This window comes from Camelus dromedarius, chromosome 7 (assembly GCF_036321535.1).
Source record: "Camelus dromedarius isolate mCamDro1 chromosome 7, mCamDro1.pat, whole genome shotgun sequence".
Taxonomy (NCBI): domain Eukaryota; kingdom Metazoa; phylum Chordata; class Mammalia; order Artiodactyla; family Camelidae; genus Camelus; species Camelus dromedarius.
Window position 1 is genome coordinate 20,062,914 of NC_087442.1, and position 27,255 is coordinate 20,090,168.

The window sequence follows — 27,255 nt, forward strand, 5'->3', positions numbered from 1 at the left end:
CTGTCTGCTCTTCAGTAGTTCGTGGGTATAAAGGGTCCTATGGCCATTAAAGTAAATTCCGAAGTCTAATACACACATTAATCTAAAGTCTGTGATAGACAGGTGGTATGGCAGGTAGATGAGCAAGAGTTTTGGAATCTGCATACCTGAGTTAGAATCATGGCTTCTATAACTAGCTGTGTGTGCTTGCAAAAGTCACATGACTTTTTTACAACTGTTGATCTTTAAAATGAAGGAGAAAATGTTTATTGTAAAAAATTGTAAGGATTAGTGCTATGATTGGTTTTGTTTACCCCCTTTAAATTTCCCACCTCCCTTAAAGAAAGTAATAAAATGTTCTCTTCCAGAACTTGCCCTTGCATCTCTCTTCAGCCTAAATGCCTTATTTGATTTTTGGAGGTATTTCAAATATACTGTGGCACCAACAAGTCTGGTTGTTAGCCCTGGACAGCAAACACTTTTAGGGTTGAAAACAGCTGGTAAGTGTTTTATATCTTTTGCAAAGGCAGGGAAAAGGTTGGTAATAAATCTTTCTCGATTTAATTTTCCCTTTTCATACACTCAGCTAGAAGGGACTCCTAAGGCCATCTGGTTGAACTAAATTAAACAGGTCTACAATAAATTGTCTTAAGACCAATGATTATCATTCCTGTTTATATAAATTGAATGGAACTGACATTCACCACCTCATGAAAGTTTGTTCCATTGATTGATTACAGTTAAAACTAAGTGAATAACTTTTGCTGCATTGAAGCCACTTTCTTATTTTGAACTCTATGGAAATGGTAAACAACTAATTTGTATCCTTTGGTAATAAAACTGTACATAATTTAACAACCAAATCACTCTATTACTTGCCCATTTCCTGAAAGAAAAGAGTCAGTTCACTAAATCTGTTTTTATAGAAATGCTGTTTATACGTACACTTGTTTGTTCCTTCTAGTTGTACAGACTACTCCTCCACGTGATCTGGCAGCAACCCAAATCCCTCCCTCTCCACCTTCTTCAATTCAAGGTCAGAGTGTGTTAAGTTACAGCCCATCTCGCTCACCCAGTACCAGCCCCAAGTTCACCACCAGCTGTATAACTGGATACAGCCCTCAGCTGCAGGGGCTGTCATCAGGTGGCAGTGGTTCCTATAGCCCTGGAGTGACCTACTCACCTGTCAGTGGTTATAATAAGGTAATGACTCTTTACTCTCAGCCAGTAACATTACTATTTTAGAATTGGGAGTTTTGAATTGAAAATCATCTAGTGAGTGGAAACTCCTCTTTTATCAATGAAGCATCCCAGGAACTGTGGGTAATTGATTTGCCCAAAGCACCTATTTAAGAGCCGAAAATGGAACCCAGATTTTCCGACAATAGTTAGAAGTTCTTTATACCACATCTTAAAATGAAAGAAAAGATATGGATTTTGCAAAGATAATGAACTGAGGCAGACCATTTAGGATCTTTCTGCAGGGTCTTTAAAACAAGTTGAAACAGTGGTAATTTTTTACTTTAGTTTCCTTTATTCATGTTTTCCCTCTTTCTTTGATTCTTTATGTGAAATTTTTGTATATCCTTATAGAAGTTTAATGCTTTTCATCATGTTGAAGTATCTTCTAAGCTAAGAACTGAGATTGTCATGTTTTTGACTCTTGAGTATAGACACTCTCGATGGAATGATTGGAAACCTTTATTCCATCTCCCATGGTAAAGTGGGCTTTTGTTCTGATTTTTATGCTTCATAGAAGCAAAATCGACAAATTTGAAATTGTGACTCCTGCCTGAAGCATAAGACTATAAAAGAGGCATTAAAGGGGGGATGAGCATATTTTCAGATGTTCTCACTGGTTGGATTAATACCTCTTATAGGTACTAATTAAATGAGGAATGTCTGGAAATGAAACACAGTGAAACACACTTGTGTACCCTTGCCCTTTTACATAATATTTCATTGTAATGAAATTCCATACTACTGATTACCCAATGATAGTTTTGCAAGTAATAGAATTTAGAAAATTTTCTACAAGTATTATGAGAAAATATTATGAGGATAATTTATAACCCATAGATAAATTAAGATTTTAAAATAGTTTGTTTTCATGGGAAAAGTACCATTTGATCATTATAGAATGTTAGGAAACTAGAAGAAAAATCACTTATCATCCTAGCACCCAAACATAATTTCTGTTTAATGGCTACTTAGTACTCATCTAGTGGGTATACCCTGGTTTATCCTTGAATATTTAAGTTATTTTTATTTCTAAAAAACTATTATTAATCTGTACTAGTTAGCTCTTTCCACAAAGTTTACAGCATTGCTTAATTATCTTTTTTCTAGATTGTAACCGCCCTTAGTACAAGACTTTGTGTTTTTTATTCATCTTTGTTTCCTTAGTACAGTGTATGGAATATAGATGGTATAAAAATGTCTATTGAACCAAAGTAATACTTTGGAAAAGTTAATGAAATGAGTAATTATTTTTCTGGGGAAAAATGCTAAAATTGACTAAGTAGTAGAATACCTAATTATAAATCAAGAAAATTTTAATACTATTAATCAAATACATTCACAGAACACATTAGTTTTACTATTGAGTAAGTTTTACTATTGAGTTCTTTTAAATTTTCAAGAAGCAATTACTTTTTAAACCTTTGATTATGGAAATTTTCAAACATGCCTAAAAATGAAGGGACCAGTACAATGAACTCCTATGTATCTATTTCCCATCTGCAGCAGTTATCAACATTTTGCTATTACATGAACAGATCATTCTGACCCTATAAAACATGTTACAAGTGTACCTCTAGGGTCAGAAAACAGGAAAGAAGTCCTGGTGTGATCCTGAGCAAGTTACCTAATCTCTTATATCTTATTTTTAAAATTAATACAATAATATTTATCTCACTGAGAGGATGAAATAAGATGATGAATATTAAGTGTAAAATATTATGCCTGTTGAGCAAAAATAAACCAGTTAATGAAACAATAGCCCAAATATTGTCATAGTATATATAAGGATTTAATATGTTAATTGAAATAAAAGAAAAATCAATTTGGAAGAGGATTAACATTTTTATTTTCAAACAGCATTAAACAGTTGGAAGATTTGTTAACCCTTAATTTATTACAAACTAATATAAATTGATCATGAAACCCCAATAGAAAACCCATAATTTATCAATACCAAAAAAAAAAGAAACCCCAATAGAAAAAACTTGTCAATGTACTGGAGTAGCCAGGTAATAAAATAGGTACCAGCAGCCAGCTGTTTTAAAGTGTTATGAGGAAACACAAATTAAGTGTGCATTTTTTAAATTCTTGCATATCATATAAACATTTTTAAATAGTAATGCTGATGGACACATCCAAAATAGGTACTCCTATCTATTAACTTAGTATAACATTTTCGTTTAATAGAATAGGAATATGTATTTAAAATGTCCATATATTTTGATCAAATCATTTCAGTTCTAGGAATCTCCTAAAGGAGGTCATCAGAAATTGAGCAAAGATTTATGTATGGAGATGTTAATCATAACATTATTTACAGTTAACCAAAAGTTGTAGACAATCCAAATGTCTAGAATATGAGACTGTAAAATAAACTATGGTATATTTGTACAATGAAATGTTACACAGCCAGTAAGAGTAATATTTATAAAGGAGTTTTAGAGAAAAATGCTTGTTAACTTTAAAAAAACAATATAAAGCTAAAGGATGTTATCTCAATTATATAAAAACAAAAATATATTGACATATGTACATGTAAAGATTTGAAAATACACAAAATGTGGAAAAGGATTATAGTATCTCTAGGTGGTAAAGTTATAAGTATGCCTTATTTTCTTCATGCTTTCCATTTTTAGAAATAAGCTTAAATTACTTCTTTGAAAAATAGACTTTGTTTTTTAGAAAAGTTTTAGGTTTACAGCAGAATTAAGAGGAATGGAAAGAGGTTTTCTGTATACCCCTGGCTCCCCGCCACAAGAATAGCCTCCCCCACTATCAACATATTCTTGCTCCAGAGTGGTACTAAACAGATAAGCCTACATTGGCGCATCATTATCACCCCGAGTTCATAGTTTACATTAGTGTTCACTCTTGGTGGTGTACATTCTATGGGTTTGGACAAACATAATGACATGTATCCACCGTTTGATACCATTCAGAGTAATTTCACTGCCCTGAAAGTCCTTTGTGCTCCACCTGTTCATCTTCCCCTGACCCCAAGCTCAACCCCTGGCAACCTTTTTCCAGAATCATACAGTATGTAGCCTTTTCAGGTTGGCTTCTTTCACTTAGTAATATTCATTTAAGATTCCTCCATGTCTTTTCATGGCCTAATAGCTCATTTCCTTTAGTGCTGAATAATATTCCATTGTCCAGATCTACCACAGTTTATCCATTGACCTACTGAGGGACATCTTGGTTGCTTCCAAGTTTTGGGAATTATGAATAAAGCTGCTTATAAACATCTGTGTGCAGGGTTTTGTATGGACATAAATTTTCAACTTTGGAGAGTAAATATAAGGAGCAAGATTGCTGGATGGTATGGTAAGAGTATGTTTAGTTTTGTAGGAAACAGCCAAACTGTCTTCTGAAGTGGCTGTGCTATTTAACATTCCCTCCAGCAGTGAATCAGAGTTACTGTTACTCTACATCCTCGCCAGTATTTGGTGTTGTCAGTGTTGTGGATTTCGGCAATTCTAATTGGTGTGCTACTTTTTGAAAATCAAAAACCAAAACAAAAATAAATTTCAATTAAAGCAAAATAAAATAAAGTTCTTTTATTTTGTATAGTTGTCCAGCTATAGTCCCTCTCCTTCTTCATACCCTACCACTGTGGGACCAGTGGAGAGCAGTGGATTGAGATCTCGCTACCGTTCTTCACCCACCGTCTACAACTCCCCTACTGACAAAGAAGATTACATGACAGACCTGCGAACACTGGATACATTTCTTAGAAGTGAAGAAGAGAAACAGCATAGAGTTAAGCTGGGTACATATATATATACATTATATTTAGATCTAATGTACATATTTTTGGTGTCACTTTGTTATCCTCGACGTATTATTTTTATTACTTTGATACCTGTACATAAAATGTTTAGGTCTTTTACTAATACACCTTGTGTAGCTTAGGAAAGAAAAATATCTTGTTTTAATATTTGTGCAGTAAGAATTAAGTTGACCAAAATTTAAGGAGTAAAATATAGCTGAACTAACAGAAATCTTGAACCTTCCATCCCTGTTGCAATTGAAAGCTTTTTCATATAAGTTATAATTTCTGTTTAAAAGTTGAAGCTGTAAAATATTTTCGAAGTGATGTATAGCAAAGCTTGTTGAAGTGATAGTTGTCTCCCTTCAAGGAGTCTTTGGAAAGGCTGGTGTGGCAGGGAAGGGTGGAGAGAGCGTGAATTTACTCCAGTAGTGCTGCCGTCTTCCAGAACATTTTTTAACTTGCCTTTAGTTTACCTTGGGAAACGATGTTAGCAAATCTTAATCTGTTTGGGGTGGATTTGATTATTACAAAGTCAATTATTTGAAACCAAATTAGGTTATTGAACCGAGTAATGATTTTTCCCCCTCAGGAACTTTCACAAAAAGCACATTAGGTGCTAAAGCATGGCCACAATGAGGAAGCCAGTTATTGGACCATGGCTCTTTGTGTCACTTGAAATCTTTATATTGATTTTTAATTTAATTTTGCCTGAAAGTGCCAGAAATGTCAAAGACACAAATCAATATTACCTTGTTATTTGTTGATACATGCTTTTTCTTCTTTTTAAAATTTGACGTATTTCAAGGATACCGAAAATTACAGAGTAGGATACAAAGAACCCTATGTAACCTTTATGTATCTTTGTCATATCCAGATTATTTTCTGACTTCCATATTTATTTCCCCTTTGATCTAGAGAAGTCATTTTAAAATATTGTTTGAAAGTATTATTGGTGATTGGTGTTGCTTTTAATTTCCAAACATGTGAAATAAAAGGCTTTGTTATCTTTTTTTTCCTTAAGTGAATTGTACTGTGACTAGAGATTCTGATCTGTACGCTATTAATTTTTTAATATTTTTTGAGACTTGCATTTAAGCCTGTTATATATGACCACTTTTTAATTAATGGTTCTTGGTGTTTTGAAGAGAATGCATGGTCCCTAAATACTGGGCTCCATATTTGAGTCAAGCTTCTTGATGGTGTTCTTAAATTCTTTACCTGCTTGATCTGTTAGTTACTAGGAAAGTGTGTTAAAGGCTCCCATTGATTGTTTCTCATTAAATATCTCCTCGTAATACTGTCAAATTTGCCAAATATACATGAGATTTTGTTAAGTGCATGTAAATTCAGAATTGTTAATATCCTTCTGGTCAGTTATTCCTCTTACCTTTATCTCTTAGGTTTTTTGCCTTCAAGTCTGTTTTGTCTGACATTAACACAACTATAGTAATTTTCTTTTGGTTAGTGTTTGCCTTGTATATCTATGTCCATCTGTATGCTTTTAACCCTTCTGTGCCCATAGGCTTTAGGTAAGTATTTTGTACAAATTAATTTGTAAATTTCAATAGTTACTTGTGGGGAACTAGTTTGAGGCTATAAGCATCCTGTTCCTCATCAAATTTTGACTTAATAGATTTAACATCCTTTCTGGATTCTTTTCAAAATTAATTATCACTGTATTGGTTGTCATAGTGTATTTCTAATACCATCATTCCTTCTTTATCCCTCTTATATTTTCTAAACTTAGTGGGGGGTAGGATTTTACTATCTTAACCATTTTTAAGTATATAATTCAGTGGTATTAAGTACATTCACATTGCTGTGCAGCCACATTTAACATTTATTTGTTGTCATTCTACTATAAGAGCTTTCTCTTCTCTCCAATTAGGTCATTTATTTTGATAGTTAGATTGTCTCAGATTTGGCTAGTGTGATTGTCTGGCTTCTGTGTTCTTTTGACAAGATGCATCATTCTTTGAGCACTTTTTTTTTTCCTTCCCCACAAGATATTCTAGGCTCCTCTTGTATTTTCCCCAGCTAACCAGCTCTGGAGTCAGTTTGTTTCTCCAAAGGGTTATGATTTGCTTTTAGTGAAGAATGGCATTTAGAAATTAATGCCTAGGCACTGAATATGCCTTGGTTAATGCAGGTCTGCTGAGCAAACAGCTAGGGAATGCATGTGTAAATGTATATACACACACACACACCTACCTTTATATATTTCTACAACCATCCACCTGTATATATATTAAAAACAGGAGTTCATATGATACCAGTCCAGCTATTCAGGGTTTATTCTAGCCTCCTCCCTTTCTATATTTGATACCCCTTTCTCCAATAGTGAGCAACCAGGCACTCACATTTCCTTTCTCACACACACACTTTTTTGCTGAGTGGTCATTTCATCACTAAATATTTCACATGCATCTCTTAAGAACAAGGACATTTTCGTTTCTAACTGCAATATGATTATCATACTTAAATTGTTATTATTCTTCATATTCACATATCCTCCAGTTGACCCAATAATGACCTTTGTAGCTTTTTTCTTTTACTAGTGCAGTATCCAGTCAAGTGTCATTATTACATTTACTTGCCATACTTCTTTTGTCTTCTTTAATCTAGAACATTTGTGAGTTTTTGTTTGCTTTTTTGTCTTTTATGGCATTTGCATTTTAAAGATACAAGGCTAGTTTTGCAGATTTGTATTTGTGTGATCTCATTAGAATCAGAGTATTTTTGTTCCGGGTTTTTTTGAGGGGCTAGAATACAATTTAGGTAGCGGTGTGTTCCTTTCCATGTATCACATCAGGAGACATATGTATCATTTTCTCCCTTTATTGGTAAAGTTAAATTGGATCACTTGGTCAAAGTGATGGCCTGATTTCTTTGTAGTAGCTTTTCCCTTTTGTAATTAATAAGTAATGTGTAGTATGATACTTTGAGACTTGTGATTATCCTGCTTCCCCCAGTAGTCTTTCACCTGATGTGTTTAGCATCCATTGATGATCCTCTCCTAAATTAGTTAACACAGTGGTGGTTGCAAAATGGAGAATGTCTAATACTTTCATTTCGTCTACATTTGGGAGTTTAGTGTTCCCCTGTAAAGAAGAACTTTGTTTTACCCCTCAGCCCACAGTTTGTTTTAGCCAGTTTGGACTGATGGTTCTTTGTTTAGCAGTGTCTAAACTCCTGGTTACCTAACCCATTGAGTTTTTTAATTTGTCAATTCTTTTTTTCGGTTTTCAAAGTTTTATTTGGTTCTCTTTCAAGTACGCCTGATTTATTCTAGAGAATCTTGTTTTGTTCTTATGTTTTGAATTCTTTTTCCTATCTTAACCACTTTAAACATACTTTTTAGAACTCTGTCCTGTAATTCAGTTATCTAAAGCTCTTGGAGATTATGTACTAACATTTTTATCTTGCTGACTCGTTTGCTTGGAGACACATTTCCTGTGATTTGTGTATTTTTTGTTTGTTTTTCATAAGCTCATCTTCAGTAGAGTTTTATCTGTGCTTTGTCTGTCCTGGGCAGGCTAGGTGGAAGCCTTGTTTCCTCCTGGCAGTTTTGTATTTGCCTCTATCAGGTGCCTAAGGAATGTCATTGAGCTTCAACTAACGTAAGTAATTTCTGGTCTTAGAGGTTCCTGGACCTCACAGGTAGCGTAAATGGGCACTCTAAACCCATGTGAACATGGATCTGTAAATCTAAATCTCTGGGGATTTTTTTCTTTATAAACAGCCTAAGACAGACAAGCTTCCTTGTTATCTCCTGGTGTCAGTGGGCAGATGTTTTTTTCTTACTCACTGAGAATGCGGCACTTTGAGGTTCCTGGCTCTATGCCAAGTGCAGGGAATAGAGATAGGAAGACAGTCTCAAGCCAGCTCTGCCTCTCCTGGGCCTGCATCCACATTTCCCATTCCCAGGCACTGAAATCCAAGCTAATAGGTTTCCCAAAGCCTACAGAATTCTCCCAAGCAACCACAGCATTGCACACAGGCCACTGGCTGCTCTGATTTTCAGTTCCCTCTTCATTTTTTGCCACTGACTATTCCTCTCACTTTTTTGCAAGCTCCATCATTATTCATTTAAATTATATGTTTTAATTTGATAAACAATTATATATATATATATTGGGAGATGTTTCAGGTTACCTGGTTTGTTAATTTTGCCAGAATTCCACATCTCTGTGTGCTTTGATTCTTAGGTCTTTGGGGTTCTGTAGCTACAAGTTTTGTGCTATTTTGGTGGTGGTGGTCATTACAGAAAGGCCTTATTTTGTCACTTCTTGCTATATATATTTTCCTTGGACTTCAGCTGATGTACAACAAATATTAAAACTTATTTCTATCATCTGTGTAAACTTCTTTTATCATCTAAAGCCAGTCTTCCTTGAAATTTTTCTTGTTTTAATTTTTCTCAGCTTGATTCTCATTTTTGAAGTTAATAGTCAAAATAATTAATCAAAATAGGATAAACTTTGTGTTCTATTATGACCATGTCACTTACCTTCCTTTTCTGTTCCCTATTTATTGAATCATTTGTGCTTGTTTAAAACTTCTTAACATTAATTCATTCCTGTAAGTCAATTTTGCCAAAAGTCCTACTTGAAAATTGTTTACACCAAGTGTGATACTTCTTTACTATACGTAATTATTATTATTTTTTTTTACCAGCATGAAACATACTTTCACCAGCGCTACTAGCACATGACAGGCAAACCTTCAAGGTTTTGATGCTGTGACTTGTAATGCTGCCATATATCCCTTTCATGGTTTCTCATCCTTTGTGCCTATAAACATCACAAGAAAAGCAACTTTATTATTTTATAGTGATTTATTTTAAAATTTCTGCTAGGCCAAAAAATTAGTTTCTATTTGTAATTTTTGTGTGTGGGTATGAAATATCAATTGATATTTTTTATTTCAGTTAAAGTACGAAAACATAAGCTCTTCATAAGTATCATATACTTGTCATTGAAAATTTGCTGTTTATTCAGGTACTGTGCTAGATGCTAGGGGAAAAAATTACTCCCTGCCCTCAAGGAGCTCAGATTCAATTTGGAAAAAGAGACAAACTATAACTTTAAAGTGGGAAAAGTGTTCTGGTAGTTGCCGCTATAGGATTAAGTCCCTAAATGTAACTATTTACATTTCCTAAAAGTAAGTTTATAAATTTAGAAGTGTAATCAGCAGATGGTCTCTTTTAGTACAACACAAGAATTACTACAGGCAATAAATGGAGCATGGCGTACGTAGCACAGGGAAGAGTGAGTTTAGCTGCCAGCCAAAAAGAGTAGTTTATTAATAGGAGGCTTTAGTTATCCCATTCAGAAAGAGCTTCTAAAAATTCAAGCTAGAACTGCTTAGCCTATTTATTTCCTGAAGAAATTTGTCTTTTGTTTCTCACTAAATCATTTGAATGAAACAAGCTTAATTTTACAACAAAAATAAACACAACCAGTTAGAGATTATGGCTCTTAAATTGATGCTGCTCAGAAAGCATTCTTTTTAATCTTTAGCACAAGCAGTCCATGTTCTCTAAAGAACAGATAATATTGGGGTGGAGCGGGAAGGCTTTGTCTTCCCTGATTGCCACTGTCTAGGTTCCTAGACACCCAGCGTTCATGTACCAGCTCCAGGTATCAAAATTCCTACAACTCACTGATATTCTTTAAATTAATCATTGTAGGGAGCCCAGATTCTACTTCACCTTCTGCCAGCCCTACTTTCTGGAACTACAGTCGTTCTGTGGGGGATTATGCACAAACTTTAAAGAAGTTTCAGTATCAGCTTGCCTGTAGGTCGCAGGCCCCATGTGCTAACAAAGATGAAGCCGATCTCAGTTCTAAACAAGCTGCAGAGGAGGTAAATGGAAAATAAAAATGACTTGATATTTATGATTTACAGATTGTTAGAAAGCCTTCTATTTCTGAAACTTTTTTTTGTAATCACTTTTACTGATTAGAAACATAAATCTGGCACACATTAAACAATGGAAAGGCTCCTATCTAACTTTGTGTACCTAAAACTGAATTTTATTGCATGTTTTACTCTTTATGACATTGACATGAGTGTCCTGCCTAAAACATTTTTCTTCATTCATTTATAAAAAGATTATCTCAAGTATCTGTACTTAACATACACAAGACTCTTGCTCTTAAAATACATTTGGATTAGAACATTTGACAGTCTGTAACTTCATCAGTTTAATACCTACTATAGGATTTTAATTTTGTTCTTAAAAACAAGAATATTCTTTGAACATACCAATGTAAGGAATTTTAAAAATATATATGTGCATGAATAGCAACTAACTGAGTAATACAAATTACCACATAGTAATTAGATCAATATTGATGTTTGTGAAGTTTTTTCCAAAGTATTCCAAATATTTTTGAGGGTGGAAGAAGGAATGACTGATAGCTGGCAAGATTTTTCCTCACTGATTGTTCATTTTAAACATATTTTTAATAGGTTTGGGCAAGAGTGACTATGAATAGACAACTTCTTGATCATATGGATTCATGGACAGCTAAGTTCAGAAATGTAAGTTATGACATTACTCTTTGGACAATATTAGTGCCTCTTAATATACGAAATATGTTATTAGAATATCAATTAGAATATTAGAGGTGTTAATTATTAGTTAAAATATCAGAACTAGTTATTATTTAAAAGTGTAATAACAGTGGTATATATATCAAGATAAATATGACATGTACCTTATGGTGTCTGTCTTCATGGGAGTTTTCTCACCTCCATATTTTTAGCAAGTCCACGTATTTTGAGTGGATAAAGGAACAATGTATTTAGTTATTAAGATCTTCCCTTTCCCAACCTCTCAACTTTACTTTTCAAAGAGCTTTGCTGTCAGAGCCTGTTATGTGTCTATAGAAATGTGAGGGAGACAAAAGCAAGGTGCTTACCCTGAGAAAACTTCCAAGTTAGAGAAGATAACGTACACTTGAAATTATTTCAGAATATATCAATTTCTTCAGTTTTTCTAGAGAACCCGCTAATCTTTGGCCTGGAGGTTGGCAAGGCCAGCTCTCGATATACGGAGTGAGTGAGTTCCCTTGGTTCAACCCTGCCTCTTCCCTTCTCTGTGGTGCCCTGAGTCCCAGGTTCCAGGGGGCAGATCGGCCCCTCCTCCACTGCAGGGAGCCCCGTTCGGATGCTGTGGTGGCTGCCGCTTTCACTGTTTGATCCTTCAGCACTCACCCATCACTCTACGTTTTATAGGAATATATTGAAATCACTTGTACTCCTTTTGTATTCTTCTCCTATAATCTAAATAGGATATCAAGAGGGAGTGATGGTAATAGCAGCCTGCTTTCTCAAACCAGAAACCTGGTTGGCTTTCTGGGAATGAGGCCTAGATCTCTCTCCTGGACCCTGTAGATAATTTTATTGCAGCCTAAGAGTGGCTAACAAGTAGGATACATTTAATAAATGTTGGAAGAATGACCGAGTGAAATGATGTCCTAGAACGGTACTTCCTTTTTACACTTGCAGACTTATCTAAAAATACTATTATATTTAAAATATGAAGTCTTGGTCAGGAGTATTAGCTTAGAAGAAATACAAGCACAATCCCTTATCTGAATTCCTTAGGCCACAGTGTTCTGAAATTTAGAGTTTTTTAGATTTTTTTTAAAGCAGTATGCATTTACTATATATTTTGTAATATACTAGCAGAGTCTAGTTAGTACTCAGTAATCAACCACATTAATATTTCAAAGCAAATGAATAGTCTCACTAAGTAGGATAAAGTCTAAAATAGCTTCATAGCCATTCAGTTCAGGTCTTGCCAGTATATCAAATTTCTTGCTAAATGGATTACAGAAAACTTCCCATTTTCAGAGGTTTTTTTTTAATTCAAAAAATTTTATAAGTAATTATATAGACTTATATTTCATCTGAAGCTTTTTTCATCCTTCTATTTTGTGGTTAAACAGAAGCGTGGAACCAGAAATGGTGGTTGAAGTTGCTGTGAACACACAGACAAAACACACAACACACAAACCAGTTGGGGTGTTTCCTTGGACAGTCTTCACATCCCAGAATTAGTCTGATATTAGCCATGCAAAGTGGCATTTGAAATGTCTAGTCCTGAAGCAATATTATAATAGTCACAAACTATTGTAAATATAATAAATATGTTTTCCACATGGTTAGGGAATTTGGTGAATCTGCTAAGAGTTGATCAGTTATGTTAGTTTTTAAAACTATTTTACTAATCACAAGCCAGTATAAATATTACATGCATAAATGTGTAAATAATTACCCTGGAGATGTAAACTGAAGATGATCCTATTAGCTAAGTATAATATTCGTAGAAAGAAGAATTTAAGAAAAACTTAACATGTAACTGAAAGTTTTACATCTTCTTCAGAAAAAAACAGGCATGTGACTTAAGGATATAACTTAGTTAACTGACACCCCGATAGCATATTTGCTTAACTCTCTAGACTTCAGCTAGCTGCTACTTCCATTCTCTTCTACTACACTCTGTTAATATTTCAAGTATAAGACAGTAAAAAAGTTTCATGAAAATAGAGATATGCTTTAGAATTGGGTGTGTGAAATCTTGACTTCATTTCTTCCTAGTGGATCAATGAGACAATATTAGTGCCGCTTGTACAAGAGATTGAGTCTGTCAGCACACAGATGAGGCGAATGGGTTGTCCAGAGCTTCAAATAGGAGGTATGTGAAGATAGAGCCCAGCATTTGAGTTCCTTCAATCTGCCAAGTGGAGAATTTCTTGTAATGGGCTATCTAACAACATCCTTTGTTATCCTGAGGTAAAGGGAAAAAAACTAAATGTCTACCTTATAGCTTTTTAAAAATATGTAACCATTTTATTGAGACACATACAGTTCACCTATGTAAAGTCTATAATTGAAAGGTTTAAGTTATGCAGCCATCACCACAATCAAGTTTAGACTATTTCATCACCCAAAAAAGAAACCCTGCATACCTGTTTCCTACCACCACCCATTCCCCAGGCCTAGGCAACTACCAGTCTGCTTTCTGTCTCTATAGTTAGGCCTGTTCTGCTGTATATTTCATCTAACTGGCATCATACAATATGTTGTCCTTTGTGACTGGCTTCTCTCACTTAACATAATGTTTTCAGGGTTCACCCACGTTGTAGCATTTATCAGTATTTCATTTCTTTTTATTGCCAAATAATATCCCATTTTTTGGATCTATATTTTGTTTACCCATTAATCAGTTTATTGACATTTGGGTTGTTTTCACTCTTTTGGCTATTATTAATTATACAAGCAGTTGTGTACAAGTGTTTGTGTGAATATATATTATAATTTCTCTTGGGTATTACCTAGGAGTGGAATTGCTGAGCCATATGATAACTCCATGTTTAACTTTTGAGGAATTGCCAGACTGTTTTCTAAAGCAGTTGCACCATTTTACATTCCCACCTGCAGTGTGTGAGGGTTCCAGCTTCTTACAACCTTGCCAATATTGTTATTATCTATCTTTTTGATTATAGTTACCCTAATGGACATGAAACGACATCTCATTGTGGTTTTAGTTTACATTTCCCTGATGGCTAATGAAGTTGAGCATCTTTTCATTTATTGGGCTGTTCCTGTGTCTTCTTAGGAGAAATATCTTTTCAGATCCTTTACCCATTTTTTTCCCCTTTTACCCGTTTTGTGTGTGTGTGTGTAGGGGGAGGTAATTAGGTTTATTTATTTCTTTATTTTTAGAGGAGGTACTGGGGATTGAACCCAGGACCTCATACATGCTAAGCATGCACTCTGCCACTTGAGCTAGACCCTCCCCCCCACCTTTTACCCATTTTTAAGTTGGGTTACTTGTCTTTTTATTATTGAGTTGTAGGTGTTCTTTATATATTCAAGATACAAGTCTTACTAGATATTAGTTACAAAGTTGTACAAAGTATAAAAAATAGACTAAATACTAACTTAAAATCATCTATTTTCAACTTACTTGCTAAAAATAAAACTGTTAAGATTTTGTGAAATATAATTCACCTAAAATACATATGTGTTATAACTTATTTAGTGTTAAGTAATTAGGTTCCAAAATATATAAAGAATATTTTAGTCAACCAGCTCTTTCTAGAGAATAAATTTCTCTTTGAAATATTGCACATTAAGTTTCCACTTTAGGTATCTTTTTATCAGTCTTTATTTTCTGGACTAAGAATAGAATTGTACATTGCTAAAGTATGTTTATTGAGTATCCAGATGTTTTATATGCAGTGTACACAACACTACAGATGCTAGTGCCCCAGTTTATGGATCAGGCTACTAAGACTTAGACGGGTTAAGTAACTTACCCAGTGACACAGAGCAGTGATTTGAGGCCAGAGCTCTCTGACTGCAAAGTCAGAATGGTTACTCCAGGGCTTGGTAATGTTATTTGAACCTATGCTTATCCATTTTGAGCTTTCTTTATAAGTCGTAAAAATATGTATCTTTCGCAACATTTTAGCAGTGTGATGTGCTTTTAAAAAAGAACAACACTGTTTTATCACTACAAAAGCAATATGTATGGGTTCATTGTGAAAAATTTAGAAAGTACAGAAATACACAAAGGACATTACCCATGATTTCTGCTTCCAGAAATAACCACAATCAGTCAATTTTAAGTCACAATCAATTGTTCTTTTTTGGAGAAAAATACTATGATACTAGCTATATGTATCAATTGTAAGTTATACCATTATTTAAGGATATTAATGTGAAAAGTGTATATTTAGGAATTGAGGAAATAGGGTACATGGTACATGTATATGTATATATTTTTAATTAAACTGTGATCATACTACTTTGTTACGTGCTTTTTCCCTCCATTTTTTCTATTTTGTTAAATATTCTTCAGTACTATTTTTATGGTTAGACTTTCTTTTTTATATATGTAATATATTTAACTGACCTTTATTATCTAAGATTTAGAAACTTTACCCTTTATTGTTATTAATAATGCTGTGAGTAAACGTCTTTTTACCTAAAACTTTGTGTGCATTTATGATTATTTCTTTAGGATAATTTCTTAGAAGTGAAGTTGTTAGTTTAATAGGCATAAATATATTAAGGTTTTTAATGTACATAATCCTTCAAACAGCTTATACCAGTTTATATTCTAGCAACCATGTCACATGTAAGAAAGCCTTTTTCCCAACATTGGGTATTACTAATAAGGTTGGACATCCTGAAAATTTCTGTTGGCTTATTAATTTCTTTGGATAATTGTCTTTCATGATACGATGAAAGAAATCAGTATTGTATTAAGTTTTCACTTGTCACTGGCATAATGGACAACTTTGAATTCAACCTGAGTTTGAGAGCTATCATGTATCTTTTTATGTATAACCCACAAAAATCTATTAATTGTTTAGAGATCTGCCAAAATGGACTTGACTGTTTTGGGAGTGTGTATGTGTATATGTGTGTGTGTTTATGTGTAAATCTGGCCAGTTTGCCAGAAATGATAAGATAAATTGTAGATAGAGTAGGTAATGCAGATTGTTAAGATAAGCTGTCATTGCTTTTGTTTATTCCTTCAACATCTGTTGAGGGAAGAACATTTGAAATTTTTCAGAGATCCACATGAAGAATAATCTGTGTTCTGTGTGTTTTAATATTAACAGAGGCTAGTATTACTAGCCTGAAACAGGCTGCTCTGGTCAAAGCTCCACTCATTCCAACTCTGAATACAATCGTGCAGTATCTAGACCTCACACCAAATCAGGAATACTTGTTTGAAAGGATCAAAGGTAACTATTGATTTGAAGAGGGGAAAAAAATGAGAACTTTTTCACTACTCTGAGATTTTATAAATAAAGATAACAAGGAAGAAATTCTTTGAAAAAAGTGTAAGTTTCACTAAGTATGATCTTATACTTTATAAATATATATTTAATTATGGCTTCATTAGGCTTATACTTGAACAACTTTTGGGTTTTATATTTTATATGCTTAAGAATTGTCAAAATAATGTAGTTACCCTTGAATACATTAACTATTCTATATAGGAAAACCCAAATATGAGCTAAATGGGCTCACATGAATATTCCACTCATTTTCTATCTTAAACTACCAAAAATAGGTACCACAGTGACATTCTTCATAATTTCAGCGTGCCAATCCTTATTTCTTTCAGTTTTTATAATTCTTGTTTAATATGTTGTTTCTTTATATTTCTGTTATATTCTGATTATTTGGGAGGGAATACAATCTTCTGAGAAGACTGACTTGGGAATCAGGAGATTTAGCCTCCCTGATACTCCCACATACTCTTTATGCCTTCCTACTTTTATTTGAATAAACTTGGTAAAATGTTCTCATCACTAAAACAAGTTTTAGAAATAGTATTTCACTCTTTAGATTTATCATAAATCTTAATTTGAAGATTACTCTTTACTCTTAATTTGAAGATTCTCTACTCTTCTAGGTTTGGGCTGTGGTTCAGGAATAAGCATTTATCATTACATTTTAAAGGACTTTTTATATAAGGAGAATTCAAACATACTTAAAACTAGACACAACAGTATGCACAAACCTCTTGTACGTAACACCCAGTCTCATAAAATGTATTGTTACTGTTTGTGGTGTTGTTTGTTTAAATTGGGATTAAAATGTTATCACATGTTGTGATTGGTTAATATATTTTAAGTTTCTTTTAAGCTGTAGTTTTCCCATCCATCCTTTTTTTTTTTTTTCTTTGCAACTTATTTGTTGAAAAAACTGGATTGTTTGTCCTGTAGAGTTTCCCATGGTGTGAATTTTGCTGAATGCATCCCCATGGTGTATTTTTAAATGATCCTCTATCCTGTGTATTTCCTGTAAATTCAGGTTGCAGTTTTTGGCAAGATTGCCTCATAGACAGCAAAATATTTATATATCCAGAAAAAGTATATGTGTGTGCACGTATATACAAAGTATATATACATATAAAGTTTTATATATCAAATTGTACAAGTTTTAAAAATACAACAAACACTATATGGCCTTCTAGATTGAACACTTAGGGACATTTTGCCATATTTGATTCTCTTTCTCCTCATATGAACACATACCTTTTTTTTGCTCTATCATTGCACACATCATTGCTTTTCAGCACGCGAGTTCAGCACGCGAGTTCCTAAAGTAACACTTCCCTACATAACCGTAACACAATTATGAGACCTTCTGAATTAATAATATTTCTATATAGTATCATCTGATACATAGTTTATATTCAAATTTCCCTATTTTCCAAAGAATGTTATACACCCTTCTTATTCCTAACCAGGATAGAGTTGACATTCACACATTATATTGTGTTGTTTTATCCTTTTTTCGGTCTCTTTGTCTAGAACAGTTCTGCCACCTTTTTTTCCCCACGTGACATTGGCTTTTTTTTTTTAACATTTTTTTATTGAGTTATAGTCATTTTACAATGTTGTGTCAAATTGACATTGGCTTTTTTAAGAATCCAGAATAGTAGTCTTGTCTCACATTTTGGATTTATCTGATTCTTTTTTCATGGTACTATTTAAATTAGTCTTTTATATCTTCTATTTTTTTGTGCACATGTTTTGATCAGGTTTTTAAGATGATATGCTTTCTGTATTGTAACCCCTTAGCCTTTTTTTCTTCTCTTTTGTGTATTCTTAGCTTTTTTAATTTCGCCTTTCTTGCTACAGAACTTTCTCAAGGAGGCTGTATGAGCTCATTTCGGTGGAATAGAGGTGGAGACTTCAAAGGCCGCAAGTGGGATACAGACTTGCCCACTGATTCTGCTGTAAGTCCCCAGTTTTATTTTGTTTTTTATGTTTAACATTTTTCGTATTAGGTTTATGTGTTTTTATTTTTCCATTACAAATATAAGTATCAACAACAATTTAGAGGATCTATATTCAATACCTTGTAATAGCCTATTATGAAAAAGAATATGAAAAGGAATATATATATAACTGAATCACCATGCTGTACATCAGAAACTAACATATCATTGTAAACCGAGTATACTTTAGTAAAGTTTTTTCAAAAAGAAAATAAATAAATAAAATAGATAAACAACAAGGACCTAATGTATAGCACAGGGAACTATATTCAATGTCTTGTAACAACCTATAATGGAAAAGAATCTGAAAAAGAATAAATATATATATATATATAAAACTGAAAAAGAAACAATTTAGAAACCAGTGTAGAAATTAAAAAATTGAAATTGTGCCATCTTCTTAACCCAACCACTGTTAATATTTTGGTGTATTTTTTTCTTTTTTTTCCCCTTTACTTAGATTGTGCTATTTTTTAATATTTTTGTCATAGCTATAATCATCTCATGAAAAATTTTGTATCCTGCTATTTTTCACTTTCCAGTGTTTAAGTATTTTCATTATTACACACTGTCATTTAACTTTTCTCCTATATTGGACTTAAAAGTTTAGGGCATATGTAGTAGAAGCAGAAATTTCTGTTTTTCTTTTTCTTTTTTTTCTTTTTTCTTTTTTTTTCTGTTTTTCTACCTTTAATAATATTGCAAGGAATAACATAAGGCATGCTTCTTTCTTTGGGATTATGGCTTTAGAAAGATTGCTAGAATTAGATTTATGAGATCAAAGACTATAAAGATTTTGAGCATTTAAGAGTTTTTCAAAGTTATGTTTTTTTTTATGACTTATGTGTGAAAATGAAGTTTTAAGAGAATTGAGAATTGAATGTAATGTATTTTGTCTTGATTTTGCTGTTAATTAACTATGGGTGTGAATGATCCACTTAACAGAAAACTAGGAATATCTCTTTTTTCATTTTATAAATTTCACCTTACAAATATAACCACTTGAAAGCATTTTTGCTAATTCTTTCTTTAGGGAAAAATTTAAAAATCGCATTCATTATAAACAGATGTTTTGAAAGTCCTACATACTTGATAGATTTTCATGCTGACTTTGAAAATTTGTTTCCTCATCTTCAGATCATCATGCATGTGTTTTGCACCTACCTTGATTCCAGATTGCCTCCACATCCTAAATACCCTGATGGAAAGACATTTACTTCTCAGCACTTCGTTCAGACACCAAATAAACCAGGTATAAACCTCTTGTGAAAGAATGAGTTGAGCTTTTCACATGAAATACATATAGTGATTTTGTTTTGTTTCTAATGTAGCATATTTCCTTTACAGATGTGACAAATGAGAATGTTTTTTGCATTTATCAGAGTGCTGTCAACCCTCCCCATTATGAGCTAATCTACCAGCGTCATGCCTACAATCTTCCAAAGGTACTTCTAAATGTAGAAGTTGCTATTACAGAATGTCATGGATGACTTGCTTTGATAATATTTTTAAAATTAGAGACTCTTATTTGTGGAATAGGTAAACTTTTTAAATTAGGGAAAATGTGTTACTTTTATATCTAATTTAGAAAAGCATGAAAAAAAGGAAGAAAAATCACTCGTTATTCCATTATTTAGAGGAAGCTATTGTTAACATTTTGGTGTATTGGTTTTTGGTAAATTTCTTTTTGGTCTTTCTCTGTACTTTTTTATGGGGTGAAATCATATTATTCGTGTAGTTTCATATCTTTTAAAAATTAACTTTATAACAATTTTCCATGCCTTTAAAAGTCTTCATAATCACCTCTCGGCCTTTTGGCTAAGATCAAGTGTAGTATCTGTTCCTATCAGTTTAAGTCTTCATAAAAATACTTTTTAATGGGTATTTTTAAAACTTCATCATAAGATTGTAACATAATTTATTCAACCACTTCCGTATATTTGGGCATTTTGAATGTTTCTTATCCTTCATTATCATAAGTACTGCTAAATTTTTATATTTATGCATATAGCTGTCTGCATTTTGGGTGATTTCTTTAGTCTGAAGTCCAAAAGTAGAAGTTTAGATTATGGAATATTTTCGAGGTTAATAAAATACATTATCAAATTACTTTATAAAAAAGATTATTGTACCAGTTTGCACTTGTCCAGGTATTTTACTCTTGATTAAAAATATCCATTCTGTTGATGACCTTTGTAGTTATTTTTGTTGCCAACATCTTTACTAAGAAATTATACATTTACTATATTTATATACTATGTTTTCCACTCCATCAGATACCCAGGAAAGACTTTTTTTTAACTTTAATATTTCAACTTTGTAAGTGTGATTATTTGGGGCCATTTAAGTTTCAATCATTCAATTGAAAATCTGTATTAGGAGCTATTTCAGACCAAATATTACATACAGTAGTTTGATTTTAGTGCCAGCAAAATGCTGCCTTGTAGTCCCTTGTAGATAAAATTAATTTACATTTAACATGTTACTTACATAATGTATTTTGAAGTGTGATTAAAGGTTTTTTAATTCCAGCACTTTTGTTTATGCTGTTAATTTTTGCAATAGAGCATTTTTAGTATGTAGAACATAGGGGCACCAACTTCAGAATAGCTCCCTTCCAGGCCTTCATAAATGCTGCTCCCAGTGTGTGGGAACTTCCCAATGTGTTTATTTCTGCTCATCTTTCAGATCTCAAAGATCTTTCTCTCAGGGAGACATTGCCTGCCTCACCAGTCAGGGTTTAATGCATGTTTTCCCACAGCCCTCTATACCTCCTCCTCTCTCGTAACATTCATCACACTTTATTTTTAATTCTGAGTTTACTTTCTGCCTTTCTTACTAGACTTTAAGCTCCTCGATTGTATGGATCCTCTCTGTCTTACTCGCCACAATATTCCTACTTCGTAGCACAAAAGTAGACACTTTGTTTAATGAATGGATGAAAGTCTGAATATGTGGAATTCTGATTTAGTAGAGTGTAAATTGATAGGCTCCACATTCACCTGTCAGGCCAAATCTTTGGTTTGGTTTAAATCTTGCTATCTTTTTTGTCTTTGTTCCAGGGCCGAAATAATATGTTTCATACATTGTTAATGTTCCTTTACATCATAAAGACCAAAGAGTCAGGAATGCTTGGGTAGGTATTTATGCTTTAAAAATACAAGTACTTAATTTATTTACTGTTTTTCTTCCTATGTTAAGATTCTGCGGAATGCAGCATCACATACTGAAAAAAACTGTGGATTGAACAATAAGAGATACGGCTTGTAGTAGTAGCTCAGCTCTGCCATCTTGAGCAACTCCATTGGTTCCTAGAGACCTCCATTTCCCTATTGATAAAAAGGCAGTTGGACCACATCATTGACTTTACAGTTGTGTCCCCCAGAGGAACGACTGATACATCAAGCTCTTGCCACTTTAAAATTTAAAAAAAAAAAAAAAAAAGCAGCCGGAGTCCTATTTTTATTCAAGCCATTCCATGTGAGCCACAGAGCCTTCTGCAAAATGTTTACACTTCCAGAGAGACTGAGTCAGCACCCAGTCCATAATATTGTTCACTGGAGTGGGGAAATGGTCAGTTGAAGTTGTTTACTTTTATTCTAAATACTTAGTAATGAAGCTCACATACCGTTAAAATAATTTCAAAACTGCTGTCTTTGTCATTTTGGTGATTTGAAATTTTAGTGCTTCAAATAGTATTGGAAGTAAGTGGATCCCAGCTAATGCTGGGGAAGCTGGTAATACAAGGTCTGGGAGTCTGAAATCTGGGTTCTGGGTCCAGCTCTGCCTGCACTAAGTAACCTAAAGCTAAAATAACATAAAGGGAAGGACTGAGTAGGAAACATCAGGAGTCCATTCCTGAAAGGATTTTAAAAGACATAAACAAATTTATTAACATTTATCAGCTTTTTTGATCATATTTTTTTAATGTAAGAAAGATTAAATAGGAAATTCACTTTTGTCAGGCATCTAAGCTATGGTGCCTCTTTTTTTTTTTTTTAATTATAAAAATGATGCATGCTTAATATAGAAATGTTTAAACAATATTTAAATTTAAACAATACAGCAGTGTATAAACTAGAAATTGAAAGTTCCCCTCTGATCAGCTCTCTTAATCCCACTCCCTCGAGGTGCCCAATGTGTTAACAGTTTCTGGTTTGTTTCCAGACTACTTTCTGAGAAAAGTTGATTTTGTTGCTATTTTTCATTTTGTTTAAAAATATGTTGTGCTCAAACGTTTTTCTCTGTGACCTGCTTTTTAATCTTATGGCATATCTTGGATATTCTTCTGTGTCAATAAATACAGATTTTTTCCCTCTGAATTTTCTAGCAGTATTTAGTTATAAATATGCATATATTAGAAAGGTAGAATTTGCTATAAATATATTGTTTTGTAATTCTTAACAGTGTTTCTGGAAGGCTGTTTTGAAGTGAAGAATGAATTTAGAAATGTATTAAATAAATAATGAATTTTGGGGTTTAATTGAAAATTTATCTTTTCCTCTAAAAATCCAAATTGATATTTGATGCATAAGTGATTTGTCATGATAGCATGAAGCTTGTGTTGAGTGCCATACATAGTTTGTTATATGCATAAAAACGTAAAATCTTTAAAAGTACTTAGTGGGGCAGTAATTATTCAGAGGCCAAAAAATTGATATAATTTTAAAGTGCTTTTCTTCTCTGATAGATCAACTTACATGTGGAAAGTGAGATACTTTAGACTAAAACTAATACATGTTTTATTTATTTGGGATTTTTTTTAATCAAGGGAAAAAACTTTGAAATAATCTTTTAAAATATGATTGATTAATCTTTTTAATGCATTTTTGAATAATCAAATAGTTAAAAACTACTCTTCTATACCTTAAAGGAAATAAACAAGTGGCTCAAATATAGTCCATTTGGAATCATGTCTATAAAGCAGCAGATTGATCCAAATACATTATCAATTCAGTGCCACATATTTGTGTGTTACTGGAAAGAGGTAAATGTTTTACTTCCAAAAGTGAAAAAAATTTAGACAGAATTGACTACATAGTAATTTAAGTGTCCTGTTCAGCAAAAGACACCATAAAGTTTAAAGCTAAATGACAAGCTGATACAAAGCATTATAGTTGCAACACATAGAGCAAACCCAAGTTAATACCCATCATATATAAAGAGTATATATAAGTTAATTAGAAAATTAAAATATAGAAAATAATCAGACATGAAAGACTTTTCATAGAAAAATGTTGTGCAGATGGTTAATAAACATGAAAGGATGTTTATTTAGCTTCATACACAAGCAAGCCAAAATTAAAACATTTTTTTCCTATCAGATTGAGATTTATCATTTGCAGTGTTGGTGAGGATGTGAAGAAATGGGGAAACACAGTTGATGAAATGACCTTTTTTGAAGGGCATTTTTGGTAACTTTTTAAAAAATGTTATCAAAATTAATGCATACTCTTAATTTTAAAAGCCACATTGTGCTAAAAGTTCATGACAGAAATAAGCAGTTCCCAGTATTCCCAAGCCCGCTTCCCAGAAGCAGCCATTTGAAATTCTTGTAGCTTTTTTTTCTGATGTTAATACTCCCGCAGTTCCAGGTAATGGAAGTATGCAGCTCTCCATTGATTCCTCAGACTTGGACATTGTAGGTTGATTTATTTTGTTAGATGAGTAATTTATCTTTATGGCCCTCTTCTCCTCCCCTCATACTTTGAATACAGTTATATTCTTCCCTGAAATAGAAGTAGATTTTTCTTTTTGTCATATGCAGTGTGGTTTAGTGTAAGCTGTATTAATACTCATATGCAGATTTTTTAAAGCATTTCTATTCATTAGAAAACTCCTAATTCAAGTCAAGTATGTAAGATTGTCTAAGAGGCCTGGCATCTCTGTAGCCTCCATTTTTAAAATTTATCAATACCTTTACTTTAATCTTACTTCCTAAAATTTTTCTGCTGACTATCTGTAGTAATAGTTCTTGGGGTCCACTGAAAAAACTAATTTTCAACACTCCATAAATCCATTTATTCTAAATTTGGGTTTTAAGCACAGTTAAGAAAGTAATTACTGTTACTAGAATTCACCTGATAAACCATGTGTTACATAACTTATTGCAGAAAAGTGTTAAATATCATATTAAACATGTATTCCTTGTAAAGACTCTTGTTTTAGTTATTTGGGAAAAAAGACCTTAAATGCTTGGCAACCAATTCCACTAAAACTTTTCTTTTTTCTCTTTGTAGGAGAGTTAATCTTGGTCTATCCGGTGTGAACATTTTATGGATTTTTGGCGAGTAGTGGGTTATTTAATTCCAAACATTTGGACTTTATTTGACTGAATCAGAAGTTAAATCTAAGCATCTTTGAGTCACTGCCTCTTCTGAAATAAGATACATATGTGTATGTTACAGGCTATAGATTTAATGAAAAATTAGCTATTATGAAACTTCTTTGTGAAAGTGTGTCCTATGTCTTCTACACCAAGAAGCAGTACCTTCAGTTTTTTATCATTTCAGATTTTTCAGTTGCCTACAAAACTACAACCCTTCAGATTTTTGTTGACCCACAACAGTGCAGTTCCCCCTTAATCACGAGTCCTTCTTTATTATAACCCCCAAATAAGAATCATCCACCTGATTCTTCCCACAAAAATTGTTTTTTAATTGAGTTATTTAGTAAAGATACTTAAAAAGAAACAAGCAAATTGCTAATTTATTTTGTATTTCCCCAGTGTTCGGCAGATCAGCCCAAGACCCATACTTAAAGAAATGAGGTAAACTTCTAAATAATATATTAGTTTGTGTGTGTATTTAAAATATTATTGAAAGAGGTTTGACAGTATTAGCATTTAAAAAGTCAACTGTTGGATTAAATTTAGCTGACAGAATGAAACTATCTGGGTCTTATCTAAGAGGCTGAAGTCATCAAGAAAACTATTGCTTTGGCCTTAATAACTCAATTTCACTGTTCCTTAATACTGTATTAAGAGTTCCTTTCTTTAAGATCATATGATATCTTATCTGGTAATTTTTTTAGATATATTCAAAATATCTGAAAAGTAAGAAATGATCGAGTTTCTAAGTTTTGCTTGCCTCTCCATCTTTTTTTTTTTTTTTTTTAACATGTGTATGTAGTATCTCTGAGGCTAGCTAGCAATTGCATGTATTTTCTGGGTTGACATTAGAGACTGCTTCCATTACCTGGAAGCAGCTAAAACCAGTATCTTCTGAATAATTGCATGTCAGTATTACATATGCAGCTCATTTTGTATAATTTTTAAATCCTGTTCCTGTTTTTTAAAAATCTGATGTCCAAAGGAAAGAAAGTTCCTGTCTTTCAATTGCTTTTGATATATGTTAAATTTGTTTGTTATGATATTTTAGAAGAAGTAATAAACATGTTAAATATAAGAACATATTAAAATCTAAGCCTACCATTTCAGAGTTTGTAAGTGTCAAAAAATGCAATATATAGTAAACATTTCATGTAAAAAGATAAGGGATACACACTAAAAAAGAAAAGGTATTTTGTTTGCATGCTAAAGCTGGTGTGGGTTACTATACTCTGGTTAGCTTTTGTGTATTAACTTGTCTTCACAAATGTTTGAGCCAGCATATACTTTAATGTAGCTTTTATTAAAAATATTTTGATGAATTAGTTTGAATTCATACTTCAGGAAGACAGTGCACTGCAGATATGGTAAATTTTTTGGTCCTTGTGTTAAAATGAGTAAATACCTATTTTTCTCTAATTAAATGGCATTTATAGTATATTTCTCACAAATTTTTCTTTGCTTTACTTGACTCATCCTTGTTGGACCAAACCCACTAATCTTCTAGATTATGTTCATTGCATCACTTATTCTTTTTTTCTCTATGAATATCAGCCTTTACTTCTGTTTTATGGTCATATTTAGGTGTTTATCATTTAGTTCCTACTGAGACAAAAATGCTGTGTTGCTCGGCTTTCTCAGGCTCATATATACTTTAAACTGATACTTTAATGGTGAAGACATGTTGCATGTAGGTAGCACTTCTAAACTCAGCTTTGTAGTATAAATCCTTTACATGCTGGCATTCCTCAAAAGTCAGGCTTTGGTCCTTTTTTTTTTAACATTTTTTATTGATTTATAATCATTTTACAATGTTGTGTCAAATTCCAGTGTAGAGCACAATTTTTCAGTTATACATGAACATGTATATATTCATTGTTACATTTTTTTCTCTGTGAGCCACCATACAGGCTTTGGTCCTCTGTCTCACTGTATATGCTTTTCCTAAGAGATCTCATCCATTCCATGGGTTCATTTATCACCTCTCTGCATTTGATTCCCAAGTTTATCACCAACCATACCGTCTCTCCTGAGCCCCAGTGTTAAATTTCCTGTGACCTGTCAGACATTCCCATTTGGATATCCTGCACACTCTCCATGTCTGGA

General features: G+C 33.0%; 1 protein-coding gene and 1 pseudogene across 6 annotated transcripts in view; both read left to right on the plus strand.

The window, feature by feature from the left end:
* The window catches only part of TMEM209 (transmembrane protein 209), a 28,287-nt gene extending 1,700 nt beyond the window's left edge, over positions 1-26,587 (plus strand). For 5 of the 6 annotated variants that reach the window (XM_010975656.3, XM_064487364.1, XM_010975657.3 and 2 more), the window contains 12 exons: positions 348-479; positions 944-1,182; positions 4,792-4,990; positions 10,686-10,861; positions 11,471-11,542; positions 13,607-13,703; positions 16,645-16,770; positions 18,682-18,779; positions 19,959-20,073; positions 20,169-20,266; positions 21,884-21,957; positions 25,061-26,587. In XM_010975656.3, the coding sequence (XP_010973958.1) occupies positions 348-479; positions 944-1,182; positions 4,792-4,990; positions 10,686-10,861; positions 11,471-11,542; positions 13,607-13,703; positions 16,645-16,770; positions 18,682-18,779; positions 19,959-20,073; positions 20,169-20,266; positions 21,884-21,957; positions 25,061-25,115 (1,481 nt within the window). In that variant the 3' untranslated portion in view covers positions 25,116-26,587. The remainder of the gene's footprint in view (positions 1-347; positions 480-943; positions 1,183-4,791; positions 4,991-10,685; positions 10,862-11,470; positions 11,543-13,606; positions 13,704-16,644; positions 16,771-18,681; positions 18,780-19,958; positions 20,074-20,168; positions 20,267-21,883; positions 21,958-25,060) is intronic. The other variant, XM_064487363.1, reaches the window with a different exon arrangement.
* LOC116154143 (U2 spliceosomal RNA) lies at positions 20,620-20,720 on the plus strand (annotated as a pseudogene).
* Positions 26,588-27,255: the final 668 nt, after the last annotated feature.